The sequence below is a fragment of the Tamandua tetradactyla genome, chromosome 19 (assembly GCF_023851605.1).
Source record: "Tamandua tetradactyla isolate mTamTet1 chromosome 19, mTamTet1.pri, whole genome shotgun sequence".
Taxonomy (NCBI): Eukaryota; Metazoa; Chordata; class Mammalia; order Pilosa; family Myrmecophagidae; genus Tamandua; species Tamandua tetradactyla.
Window position 1 is genome coordinate 55,726,531 of NC_135345.1, and position 14,207 is coordinate 55,740,737.

Genomic DNA, 14,207 nt, shown 5'->3' on the forward strand with positions numbered 1-14,207 from the left:
TGATATGTTGTGTTTTCATTTTCATTCGCCTCGAGATATTTACTAATTTCTCTTGTAATTTCTTCCTTGACCCACTGGTTGTTTAAGAGTGTGTTGTTGAGCCTCCACGTATTTGTGAATTTTCTGGCACTCTGCCTATTGTTGATTTCCAACTTCATTCCTTTATGGTCTGAGAAAGTGTTGTGTATGATTTCAATCTGTTTAAATTTGTCGAGACTTGCTTTGTTACCCAGCATATGGTCTATCTTTGAGAATGATCCATGAGCACTTGAGAAAAAGGTGTATCCTGCTGTTGTGGGGTGTAATGTCCTATAAATGTCTGTTAAGTCTAGCTCATTTATTGTAAGATTCAAATTCTCTGTTTCTTTATTGATCCTCTGTCTAGATGTTCTGTCCATTGATGAGAGTGGTGAATTGAAGTCTCCAACTATTATGGTAGATGTGTCTATTTCCCTTTTCAGTGTTTTCAGTGTATTCCTCACGTATTTTGGGGCATTCTGATTCGGTGTGTAAATATTCATGTTTGTTATGTCTTCTTGTTTAATTGTTCCTTTTATTAGTAGATAGTATCCTTCTTTGTCTCTTTTAACTGTTTTACATTTGAAGTCTAATTTGTTGGATATTAGTATAACTACTCCTGCTCTTTTCTGGTTGTTATTTGCGTGAAATATCTTTTCCCAACCTTACACTTTCAACCTATGTTTATCTTTGGGTCTAAGATGTGTTTCCTGTAGACAGCATATAGAAGGATCCTGTTTTTTAATCCATTCTGCCAGTCTATGTCTTTTGATTGGGAAATTTAGTCTATTAACATGTAGTGTTATTACTGTTTGGGTAATACTTTCCTCTACCATTTTGCCTTTTGTATTATATATATCATATCTAATTTTCCTTCTTTCTTCACTCTTCTCCACACCTCTCTCTTCTGTCTTTTCGTATCTGACTCTAGTGCTCCCCTTAGTATTTCTTGCAGAGCTGGTCTCTTGGTCACAAATTCTCTCAGTGACTTTTTGTCTGAAAATGTTTTAATTTCTCCCTCATTTTTGAAGGATAATTTTGCTGGATATAGAATTCTTGGTTGGCAGTTTTTCTCTTTTAGTAATTTAAATATATCATCCCACTGTCTTCTTGCCTCCATGGTTTCTGCTGAGAAATCTACACATAGTCTTTTTTGGGTTTCCCTTTTATGTGATGGATTGTTTTTCTCTTGCTGCCTTCAAGATCCTCTCTTTCTCTTCGACCTCTGACATTCTAACTAGTCAGTGTCTTGGAGAACGCCTACTTGGATCTATTCTCTTTGGGGTGCGCTGTACTTCTTGGATCTGTAATTTTAGGTCTTTCATAAGAGTTGGGAAATTTTCAGTGAAAATTTCTTCCATTAGTTTTTCTCCTCCTTTTCCCTTCTCTTCTCCTTCTGGGACACCCACAACATGTATATTTGTGCGCTTCATATTATCATTCAATTCCCTGAGCCCCTGCTCAAATTTTTCCATTTTTTCCCTATAGTTTCTGTTTATTTTTGGATTTCAGATGTTCCATCTCCAGTTCACTAATTCTAACCTCTGTCTCTTGAAATCTACCATTGTAGGTTTTCATTGTTTTTTTTCATCTCTTCTACTGTGTCTTTCATTCCCATAAGTTCTGTGATTTGTTTTTTCAGACTTTCCATTTCTTCTTTTTGTTCATCCCTTGCCTTCTTCATGTCCTCCCTCAATTTATTGATTTGGTTTTTGACGAGGTTTTCCATTTCTGTTCGTATATTCAGAATTAGTTGTCTCAGTTCCTATATCTCATTTGAACTATTGGTTTGTTCCTTTGACTGGGCCATATCTTCAATTTTCCTGGTGTGATTTGTTATTTTTTTCTGGCGTCTGGACATTTAATCAGATTTCCCTCAGTGTGAGACCCAGCAGGTTGAAAGAGTTTCCTGTGAAGTCTGTGGGCTCTGTTTTTTTTATTCTGCCCAGTATGTGGCGCTTGTCTGTCTGCAGGTCCCACCAGCAAAAGATGTTGTGGCTGCTTTATTAATGCCACTATTGGTGTTTGGTGGACCCAGTCCTTGCCACTGTCGGAGACTCCCTCCTCTCCCTCTGGGCAGCCAGTTGTGAGGGAGGGGCACCGGCCGTGGGCCGCCGCGGCTTGGGGAGGTCGCTGATCCGAGACTCGCTGCCGGACTGGGAAGCCGCCTGTGGGGGAGGGGCACCGGGAAGCCGCCCATCAGGGAGGGGCGCCGGTCGCCGACCACCGCGGCCCCAGGGAGCTCACCGCAGCAGAGTCTCGCAGGCAGCCCAGCTGGTCCAGACTGGGGTACGCTATGTGTCCGGTCCCTGCTGTGGCCCCGGGAGCTGTTCTGCACTGTTTCTGGTCACCTAGTAGTTGCTCTGGAGGAGGAACTAAGACCTCATGATTTAATTTTATGAAATGTTCTAATCGCAACAGACAGTCCAACACTTGCCCGGTCAGATAAACAGGTACTACCACCTGGCAAAGTTGACATATGAACCTGACTGTGACAACTACCACTCCACCATCTCAGATTTTTCCTTCTAACTGCTCCAAAACACTTGAGGCTGGAAGGAATATTAATATGGTGATTCAGCAATCATATTCGTTTGTTAAATACTATTTTCTCTGTTATACCACCTCCTTCTCCATTAATCCTTCTGCCAGTCTATAGGGATATTTGGGCAATGCCCATTCTGAGTTGTTGATACTGAGAAGGGGTGACAGCACTAAAGGATAGGGTGATGATAATCTTGGAGAAGCTGGTCTTGTATGAGTCTTTTTTTTTTTTTTAAGTTTTCAAAGCACTCTTCAACAAGTAGTTATAAGACAGATCCCAGAGTTTGTCATGGGCTACCATACCAGCCTTTCAGATTTTTCCTTCTAGCTGCTCCAGAATATTGTAGGCTAGAAGGCTTAAATATTTTTTTATTATCACAATGACTTTTTTTCCGTTTGTGAAAAATAGCATATATACAAAAAATATATAAATTTCAAAGCACACCACCACAATTAGTTGTAGAACATATTTCAGAGTTAGACATGAGGTACAATTCCACAATTTTAGATTTTTACTTATAGCTGCTCTAAAATACTGGAGACTAAAAGAGATATCAATTTAATGATTCAGCAGTCATATTCATTTGTTAAATCCTATCTTCTCTTTTTAACTCCACCATCACCTTTGATCTTTCTGTCCCTCTCTTTAGGGGTGTTTGGGCTATGGCCATTCTAAATTTTTCATACTGGAAAGGGCTGTCACTAATATGGGGTAGGGAGATGGAACTAGCTGATGTTCTGGAGAGCTGGGCCTGCTAGGTTTCAGGACGTATCTGGTCCATGGACCCATCTGGAGGCTGTAGGTTTCTGGAAAGTTACCCAAGTGCATGGAATGTTTTTGGAATCTTATATATTGCCATAGGTGTTCTTTAGGATTGGCTGGAATAGTTCTGATTGGGGTTTGGCAAGTTATGATAGATAGCAATGTCTAACTGAAGCTTACATAAGAGCAACCTCCAGAGTAGCCTCTCAAGTCTATTTGAGCTCTCTCTGCCACTGAAATTTATTAGTTACACTTCTTTTTTTCCTTTTGCTCAGAATGGAATTGTTGATCCCATGGTACCAGGGCTGGACTTATCCCTGGGAGTCATCTCCCATGCTGCCATGGAGATTTCACCCCTGGATGTCATGTCCCACATAGAGGGAAGGGCAATCATTTCACTTGCACAGTTGGGCTTAGAGAGAGTGAGGCCACATCTGAGCAACAGAAGAGGTCTTCCAGAAGTAACCCTTAGGCATACCTATAGGTAGGCTATGCCTCTCTGCTATCTACGTAAACTTCACAAGAGTAAGCCTCAAGATCAAGGGCTTGGTCTATTGATTTGGGTGTCCCTAAAGTTTGATACAGTATCAGGGGATTCTGTGATGGAAAAGTTTAATAGTTTCATATTTTTTCTCCCATCCATCACAGGACTTTGCCAACGCTTTTTGATTATCTGGTTAATATATTCTAGGATGTATCCAGGCATTACATAAAGCTATATAGGTTTAAAGGACCTCTTTCTATGTATGCTTCTAGTGTATTTTCTATTGTTGTTTTCTTTGTATGTTATATGGTGGGTGTCACATTTCATCCTTTTTCCTTGTGAGTATCCCCATATTGCAGCACCATTTGTTGAATTTTGTTTTGTTGTTATTTCATTTGTTTGCTTGTTTGTGTTTGGAAAGTGCATGGGCCAGGAATTGAACCTGGGTCTCCCGCATTGCAGGCAAGAATTCTACCACTGAACTACCCTCGAACTCCTTTCTGGTGTATTTTTAATTTCATCTGTTGTGCCTTTCATTCCCATAAGAGCTGTTATTTTTCTTTCCATACTTACTTAGGCTCACCCAGTGTCTTCTTAATCACCTTTTTTTTTTTTCCTGCATGATCCGGGAATCGAACCCAGATTTCCTGTATGAAAGACAAGCATTCTACCACTAAACCACCTGTGCATCCAACCTTTCTTTATTTAGCTGTATTGTATTCGTTTAGGAGATTTGTTTGAACATCTTTGATTAGTTGTTCCAGATTCTGTAACTCACTTTTTGGTTTGCTCCTTTGTGCTGTATCTTCCTGTTTCTTAGTATGGCTTATTATTTTTTACTGATGTCTGAGCATTGGAATACTTTGATGAGTTTACTCAAATTTTCTCTTGTCAAAGCTTTTGTTGTTGATGGGGTTTATGTTAATGCTCTTTGATAATTCATTTGTCAGCATTACCCAAGCAGGGCTGGGCCAGGGACCCATGAAGGGAGTGCACACCAATTCCACAGGGCCCCAGGAAGTAGGTCAGGCAAAGATGCCTGTAAGCCTTTAATCATGCTCCCCAAGAGTATACTTTCTTGGCCTGCCCATAATATGGACCTCTTTACCAAAACCTTTTAGATGTCTTCCCAGAGGTGCGCTTTCTTCACCTTCCAGCAGAGGGTGAATCTACTCCCCTCACCCCTCATAATGCAGGCTATTTTTAGTTGTGGCCACCAGACAATGGCCTGGCCTGATGGGGTAGATTGAAACCCCTGCTTGTCCCAGCAGTCAAATTTGCTGATGAATAGCCGGCACAGTACTAGATCATGCCCCGCCCTGTTCTTGGGAGAATAGACTTCTGATGTCCTTACAGTCTGGGGCTTCCCGCCCACCAGAGTCTGGAGAACAAGATACTTCCTGTCCTGAGAGTGGGGGGTGGGTACCAGGGCTGAGAAGGTTTACTCATAACTTTCAGGGCAGCTTCTCTGATGTTTCATCCTGCAGTTTCCTGGGTGTTGTAGAGCATTCCGCCTGATCTCTGGAGCCACAGATTTGTTGTTGTGGACAATTTCTGTCTGACCCCTAGTTTTTTTCTAGAAGAGATGTGAGCTCAGCCTCTCCCTCTTCAGCCCATGGTTTTTTTGTTAAGGTGCCTTAATGTCCTTAGAGTATTGAAAGAGAAAGGAAGTTTATTTTCAAAGGAACATCAGCATAGTTGGAACTAAAATGTTAATGGAGAGAAAGTCCATAGTCTCTTGCTTAATCAAGAGCTGGCTGCCGAGACTGGCCTTTTGATTTAGCCCTACCTAACATTACATGTTTTCTAAAATGTTAAATTTCCCCAAGTTTTAACTGCGTTCTAGTGTATTTAATGCTTAAATTTTTCTGCTCTTAAATGTGGAATTTGAGAGCCAACTTTATGCCATGTTTTAAGGAGTGACATTACATTACAGATTTAGGATTTTATTCTTATTGTTGACAGCCTGAAAGGCTACTTTTGTTTTTACCCTGACAAAAAGTGGCATTTTTTTTCCTTTTTTGCATCAGGTTTTTGGATCTTAGGCTTTAAGAATTAATTATAGATAGGCTATTAGGATTGGAAGATATCTTTAGAAGTGATTTATCTAATCTCAGGTTTCTCAACCTCTATACTATTGATATTTTGGATTTGATAATTCTTTGTTGTGGGTGTCCTGCACATCAAAGGGAATTTAGCAGCCTCTACCCACTAGATGCCAGTATTTCTTTTCCAGTTGTGACAACCAAAAAATGTCTCCAGACATTTCCATATGCCTGTGGGAGACAGAATTACCCCTGCTTGAGGACCACTGATCCAGCCCATTGCCTGTAAGTGGTGGTTTCCTTCTTTGGAACTCTGGTGTTGAAAAGGGAATTTGCCACCTTGTCTAGCAGTCATTTCCTGCCTTTTAGGTAGCTCTCTTGGGTAGAAATCTTTTCACTGCATTAAGCTGAAACCTTCTAGCTTTAACTTTTCAGTTCTACCTCTTCAAACCATGTACAGTGGATGCAGACTCACTTACAGACTTCTAAGTATTGGAACATAATTATCTTGTCCCTTCTGGTCCCTCATGTGAAGCTTTGAATACTGAGTTGGCAAACTGCGTTTGTAAAGGCAGGATAGTATTGTTGCATAATCAATCAATTGCAATCTATCTGTGTATCTGTGTCTTTATTTCTATCTCTCTCTTTCCTTCTTTCCCTCCTTTCCTCCCCTTATCCCCCTTCCTTCCTTCTTTTCCTTCTTCACTTCTTTCTTTTTATCCTTCCTTCTTTTCCTCTTGGTCTCTGTTTCTTTTTCTCTTTTCTTCCTTCCTTCCCTCTTTTATTACTTTTTTTGTAATCCCTTAGAAATGTAAAAACCATTCTTAGTGCCACAGGCTAGTTTGGCCCCAGCAGTAGTTTCCTGGCTCCCCAATTTAGAATCTCCTTTCCATTTTGTCTGATTTTCAGAGGACAGTGCCCTATTAAATTATGGTGCCTCAGAACCATGTGCAGAAATTTGCGTAAGGGCTGAACAGCGCAGAACGATGTTGGACTTGTCACTAACTCCTTAATTCATGCTTATTGCTGTTTTGGGTGCTTTGCACATATTCAACTTAAAATATTTTTAATGCCAGCTAAGATGCTGGCATTTATTAGGCCACATTATATCTCAGGACATTTTTAGACTTTGCCTTAGAACCATTTATCTTGCTGTATTAAATTTTATCTTACCTATAGAATTAACCCTTGCTCTAGTCTATTGTGAGCTTTCTGGATCCTACTTTGTTCTCTCAAGTTTTAATGAAATTTCTCTCAGCTTCATGTCACTTGAATGTTTGATAAACCAACTTGGATCTTCCACTCACATTACTAATAAAAGTTGGAATGAGACATACCCAAAAACTAAATCTCATATCATAAATACTTAGAAAACAATGCAATTTTAATATATGGTTGTAGCTGGGCTCAGACTTTTTAAATTGTTTTGTGGAATTGTACTTAAATCTATATTGTAGCAACCATTAGTCAGTGGTTACTATCATTAGTGATGGTTTCAAAGTGATTACATGTAAATAAATTAATGACCATGATAGAGAAAAACTGAATTTAATTCACATTCAAAATAAAAGAATTTTATATACTCATTTTTAAAAAAATAACCAATATTTATTATTTTTCTTACTACAGAAAGGAGTCACACCAGCAGCCCCGGTTCATACTAACAAGGAAGATCCAGCCACTCAAACTAATTTGGGATTTATCCATGCATTTGTTGCTGCCATATCAGTTATCATTGTATCTGAATTGGGTGATAAGACATTTTTTATTGCTGCAATCATGGCAATGCGCTATAATCGTTTGACGGTGTTGGCTGGTGCTATGCTTGCCTTAGGCCTCATGACATGCTTATCAGGTGAGTCCTTTTTTCGCTTCTAATGAGTTTACTGAATTAAGGGGAAAGCATGACATGTGACATCGATCAGAGTTACTGAATCATTCAATTTTCTGTATTAGAATTTGATGTAACCTCCAGAATTTAGTTAAAAAAATTTTTTTTAAGATAGATTTTTAAAACAACCGTATTAGTTTTTTTTTTTTTTTTTTTCATGGGCAGGTACTGGGAATTGAACCTGGGTCTCTGGCATGGCAGGCAAGAACTCTACGCCACCATTGCTCGCCCCATATTGCATTTTTAAAATGAAATTTTCAGCTATTCACGGTCAAGATACATACCCAATTTATTAACTATTTTTATTCATGATTTTGCTGTTTAGCTTTTTAATTTTTTAAACCTAGATACATTTTATTTGTATCTGGTATCTTGAAATAGGACCCAGGCAACCAAAGAGAATTACATATCTTCCTGTTGAAGGAGATTTGTGAGGTAGTCAATAATTGAGGAGTCACTTTCAGTTCATTGTATTCTATTAAGCTGTTCTTGACCATTATGGTAAGGAAATGAAACATTCTTACAAGTTGCTGTTTATGCTGTTAGGTGACTTACTGTAGAGGTGATTTGGAGTTATATACCCCAGAGAAACATGTTCTTAATCTATTCCTGTGGCTATGTCCCCATTTTAAGTAAGGCCTTTTGATGAGTATACTTCAGTTTAGGTATGGCCCAACTGAATTGGGATGGGTTAATCTGAGTATGGAGGCCTTATGGAGAAAGCCACAGAGACAAAAGCCATGGGGAGCAGCCAGAAGCGGGAAGTCAATGAAACTGGGAAGAAAAAGTAGAATATGCCACCGTGTGACAGAAAAGCCAAAGACCAAGGCTTGCCAGCAGCCACTCCCAAAATGCCACAGTCTGGGGAGAATGCATTGCCTTGCTCACTTCTTGATTTTGAACTTCTCCTAACCTCAGAACTGAGCCGTGAAATTCTCATCGTTTAAGCCAACCCATTGTATGGTACTTGTTTTAGTAGCTATGAAACTAAAACAGCTATTATATAGGCTTCATTAATTAGACCATAGTAAACTAAACTTTAAAATAACTTGAACACAGTTTAGTCTGTGATTCAGAAGCTACCCCAGGCTCTGTAGTTTGGTGGAAAATAGTAAGCTTTGGCTTTATTGTCAGACTCAGTTTTGAATCTGATGTTATTATGTATTAGTCAAGTGATGAGTCACTTAACCTCTTTGAGCTTCAGTTTCCCCAACTGTAAAATGGAGATAATATTGCCTATCTACTCCATAGGGCTATGGTATGTCTTAAATGGGATAATATATTTAAGGTACGCAGTCATTGACCCCTCTTCCCTCAGTTTGCCTCAGATTTATCATTATGAAACTCATTTCTTTAAAATACAAACGTTCTGTTTCTGACTGCTTGGATGCTTGGTTAAGCCTTTTAAACATATACATGAGTAATTTAATTGTTCAAATAATCCAACTTCTTTTCACTATTTGGAAAATAGTGTGAGCATTATTCATGTTTGAAAATAAAAGTACAACTTCCCCAAAGTAAATTTTGGTTATCTGCTGTAATAATAGAAAATAGGAAAAGTGGAAAGAATTGTAAGAAATGAAGTCAGTCACTTATTTGGGGTGACAGAACAATATCAGAGAATATTGCTGCTGTAACTTGCTGCTTCCAAGGATAATTAAACGACTAACTTCTCTATACTCTCTGTGTATGTCCCTCTTGGAACCTGGTTCCTTCAGTTTTCCTCATTCCTTCTAATGTATTCAGTTCCTGTCTCTCAGCTCTAAGTATGATATAAATCTCTTCTGTCCTAACCTGGCCCCTTCTCTTGTTATCTGCTGGTAGTATACTGTATGACACCTCTTCTCACCTTTACTTTTTGAAAGTCTTTGTCAATGGACTTCAAATTTTTTCCTTGTGTGTTCTCTAAAATAATTGCAAAGCTGTGTAAACCCCCTCACATTTAAGCTGACGTCTAAAATTTTACATCTTAAGTGTAGGGAATTGCAGTCTAATCTCTGATATATTGTATAAAATAAAGATATTATGGTATTCTTTAAAATATACCTAAATGGTATCTAGACACTATTAGCAATTTGACACCTATCATCTCTGGTCATCTCTTTAAAAGGACATTAACTCTTTTTTTAACAGTTGGAAATTTACATTATTGTTTTTTTTCCCCTTTAATTATTTTCATTTACTTTTCCCCATGGAATTTTTTTTAATCTTTTTAATTTTGACATACTTTCAAACTTACAGGACTGTTGCCCAAATAATACAAATCCCATACAGAGAATCCCAGCATACCACTATCCTGTCCCCCATACTTAGATCTACCAGTTTTAACATTTTGCCACATTTGCCATGTCATTCTATCTGTTAATCTGTCTGCCCATCCATCTGTATGTCTATCAGTTTTCACAACACTTGAGTGTAGATTTACGCATCCTGCTCTTTGTACCCATAATACTGCCATGCACATGTCCTAAGACCAAGGATGTTCACTTATATAACCACCTTAAGTACAATTATCGAGTTCAAGAAATTTAATATTAATATAAAGCTTATACTCTATATTCTAATTTTTTATGTGTTCCAATAATATCTTTTTGAGCTTGTTCTTATCCTTATTAAATCCTGTCCAGAATCATATATTACATTTAATTTTCATTGTTTCTTTTGTTGGTCTTTTTTTAAATTTTTAACTTTTTATTGTGGAAGCATATGTGTCACATAGATTTTCACATCACAGCCATTCCCAGGCATATTATTCCAGTGGGATTAGTCATGTGCACAGTGGTGTGGAACCTCACTACCTTCCATTACTAAAACTTCTTCCATCTCTCCAAACAGAGAAACCCTACACCCATTACCATTAACTCCCCATTCCTCCTGCGCCCCACCCTGGTAACCTCTATTCTGAATGAGCTGAATATTCTCTGATATTTTCTTCGTAGTTACCATGTGGATTAAATTTAACATCCTAACTCGATAACAATCTTATTTGCTTTGGTACCAACTTAATTTCTGTAGTATACACAGACTGTGTTCCTGCACCCTTCTGTCCCTCACTTTTACGTACATGCTTATATATTATGAGTCCAAGACCAATGATTTATCATTACATAGTATGTATTTGCCTTTTAGATTCTGTAGAAAGTAAAAAAGTAGAGTTACAAACCAAATATAGAATCCTATTGCTATTTCTATTTACCCATGTTAGCTTCACTGGAGAACTTTGTTTCTTATGAGGCTTTGATCTATTATCTAATGTCCTTTCCTTACAACCTATAAAACCTGTATCTTTTTTTTTTTTACTACTTTTTATTGTGAAATATAATATACATACAGAAAAAAGAAAGAGAAGCAGAAATTTTCAAAGTACCCTCCAACAAGTAGCTTCAGAACAGATTTCATAGTTTTGTATGGGTCATCATACCACAGTTTCAGGTTTTTCCTTCTAGCTGCTGCAAAACACTGGAGGCTAAAAGAAATATCAATATAGTGATTCAGCAGTCATACTCATTTGTTAAATCCTATCTTCTCTATAACTTCTCCTCCTTTGGTCCTTCTCCTACTCTCTAAAGCTCTTTGAGCCATGCCCTCTCTAACTTTTTCTTGTTGAAAAGGGGTATTAACAGTACAGGGTAGAGGGGTGGAATTAGTTGATATTCTTAGAAAGTCTGGCCCCTCTGTTTCAGGGCTTATATAGCCTAGAAACCCATCTGTCTATCTGTCTGCGGTTCTCTCAGTTTTCAAAACACTTGAGTGTTTTAGTAATGGGTTTCAGGATAGTAAACTTAGTGCATGAAACTTTTATACAGTCTCAAAGCCCTAGGTGTTCTTTACGGTTAATAGGCATGATGTTGGTTAGGGTTTGGCAAACTAGCAGTTAGCAATATCTAGCTAAAGCTTGCATAGGAAGCCTCCAGAATAGCTTCTGACCTCTATTTGAACTGTCTTAGCTGCTAATATCTTGTTTTATTACCTTTTTTCCCCCTTTTGGTCTGGAAGGCATTAACTGATCCCATAGTGGCAGGGCCAGGCTTATCCCTAAGAGTTTATGTCCTGTGTTGCCGTTGGGGGGAGGGTATTGATTTTCCTTGCAGAGTTGAGTTTAGAGAGAGGCCACATCTGAGCAACAAAAGATTTTCTGGAAGTAACTCTTAGGCATGACTTATAGGTAGGCTTAGGTTTTCTGCTACAGAAATAAGCTTCACGAGAGCAATCCTTAATTAAGATCAAGGGCTTGGCCTATTGACTTGGGTGTCCCTAATATTTGAGACAGTATCAGGGTTTTCCCTGGTGGTACAGCTTAATGGTTCCGTAGTTTTCTCCAGTTCCTCAAGGAATGTTGCCAATACTTTTTTTTTTTTTTTAAACTTGGCATAAATTTTTATTTTGAAAATGTTTTTTTATTAATTAAAAAAATTAACTAACACAACATTTAGAAATCATTCCATTCTACATATGCAATCAGTAATTCTTAATATCATCACATAGATGTATGATCATCATTTCTTAGTACATATGCATTGATTTAGAAAAAGAAATAACAAGACAACAGAAAAAGAAATAAAATGATAATATAGAGAAAAAATAAAAATAAAAAATACAAAAATATATAAGAAAAAAAACAAACAACTATAGCTCAGATGCAGCTTCATTCAGTGTTTTAACAACATAATTACATTACAATTAGGTAGTATTGTGCTGTCCATTTTTTTTTTTTTTTTAGAAATCATACCATTCTACATATGCAATCAGTAATTCTTAACATCATCACATAGATGCATGACCATCGTTTCTTAGTACATTTGCATCAGTTTAGAAGAACTAGCAATATAACCGAAAAAGATATAGAATATTAATATAGAGAAAAAAAAAAGTAATAGTAAGAACAAAACAAAACAAAACAAAACAAAAACCTATAGCCAATACTTTTTAATTAGCTGTCCAAAATACTGTGGGATGTATCTGGGTGTTACATTAAGCTATACAGAATTACAAGCCCTCCTTCCCATTCTGAGCTTCATATGTTTGGGTTGTTTGAATGATCTGTCCAGACAGGTTGAGTTAGTTTATGTATGTGCTACAGAAGATTTAGGTTTTGAACAAAATAACCTCTATTCCTTTGGTCTCATGCAGTTAGTAAAGTTCTAAAATACTGACAGCGCCCTCCTGACTCCTGTATTCTCATTAACCTTAGTTCAGACCCAGTCGGCTTTGTTCTTATCTCTAATTGAAGCCTGGTCTCTTTTTCTGTTTCTTCAGCAGTTGTTGTATGTAGCAGTGCTGACTTTCAGAGCTGCAGAACTCAAACTCTGAGTCATAGGTGTTAGTTACACAGTAGCCAAAGTTCCAGGGAGATTCCATGTTATACATATATGGCATAGCATCTCGGAATCTAGAAATAACATTAACAACTCTGGACTAAATGTTTTCCATTGTTTATTTGTTCTCCAGTTTGTTTATTTCTGCTTTAATCTTTGTTATTTCTCTTCATCTGTTTGTTTGGGGTTAGTTTACTGTTCTTTCTCTAATTTCTCCAGGTGAACAGTTAAGTCCTCCATTTCTGCTTGTTCTTGTTTTTTAATAATAGGCACTTAGGGCAATAAATTTCCCCCTCAGTACTGCCTCTGCCTCATCCCATAAGTTCTGATATGTATTTTCATGTTCATTCATGTTCAAATATTTAACGATTCCTCCAGCAATTTCTTCTTTGACTCACTGATTATTTAAGAATGTGTTCATTTTTAATCTCCATATGTTAGTGAAAGCTCTGGTTCTTTGGTGGTTATTGATTTCCACCTTCATTCTGTTGTGGTCAGAGAAAGTGCTTTGGATAATTTCAGTCTTATAAACTTTATATAAAGACATGTTTTTGTGTCCCAGAATATGCTTTGTCCTAGAGAATGTTCCATGAGCACTATATCCTGGTATTTTAGTGGTAACAGTCTTTAGGTCTAATTCATTTACTGCATTGCTTAAGTTCTCCATTTCCTTGTTGATCCTCTGTCGGGTTGTTCTATCTGTAGTGGAGAGTAGTGTATTGAAGTCTCCCACAGTTAACTGTTGAAACGTCTACAGTAGCACCCTTCAGTTTTACCAGTGTTTGCCTTATGCACTTTGGAGTTCCTTGACTGGAAGCATAAACATTTATGATTGTTGTTATTTCTTCTTGGTGAATTTCCCTTTTATTACTATGTAGTGTCCTTTTTCGTCTCTTATGACCTCTTTACATTTAAAGTCTATTTTATCTGATATTAGTATAGCCATTCCAACTTTCTTTTGATTGTAGCTTGCATAGAACATCTTTTTCCATCCATTCTCTTTCAGTCATCTGTATCCTTGAGTCTAAGATGCATCTCTTGTAAACAGCATATAAATGGCTTACATTTTTAAAATTCATTCTGCCACTGTGTATCTTTTAATTGGTGAGTTTAGTCTTTTAATGTTCAGTTACTACTGTAAATGCAG

The 14,207-nt window shown here is 37.6% G+C and overlaps 1 protein-coding gene across 1 annotated transcript in view; it reads left to right on the forward strand.

Annotated features, from left to right (window-relative positions):
• TMEM165 (transmembrane protein 165) overlaps positions 1-14,207 on the forward strand; it is a 36,827-nt gene that overhangs the window by 10,029 nt on the left and 12,591 nt on the right. The window contains exon 2 of the mRNA XM_077136913.1: positions 7,484-7,709. Coding sequence (XP_076993028.1) covers positions 7,484-7,709 — 226 coding nt within the window. The remainder of the gene's footprint in view (positions 1-7,483; positions 7,710-14,207) is intronic.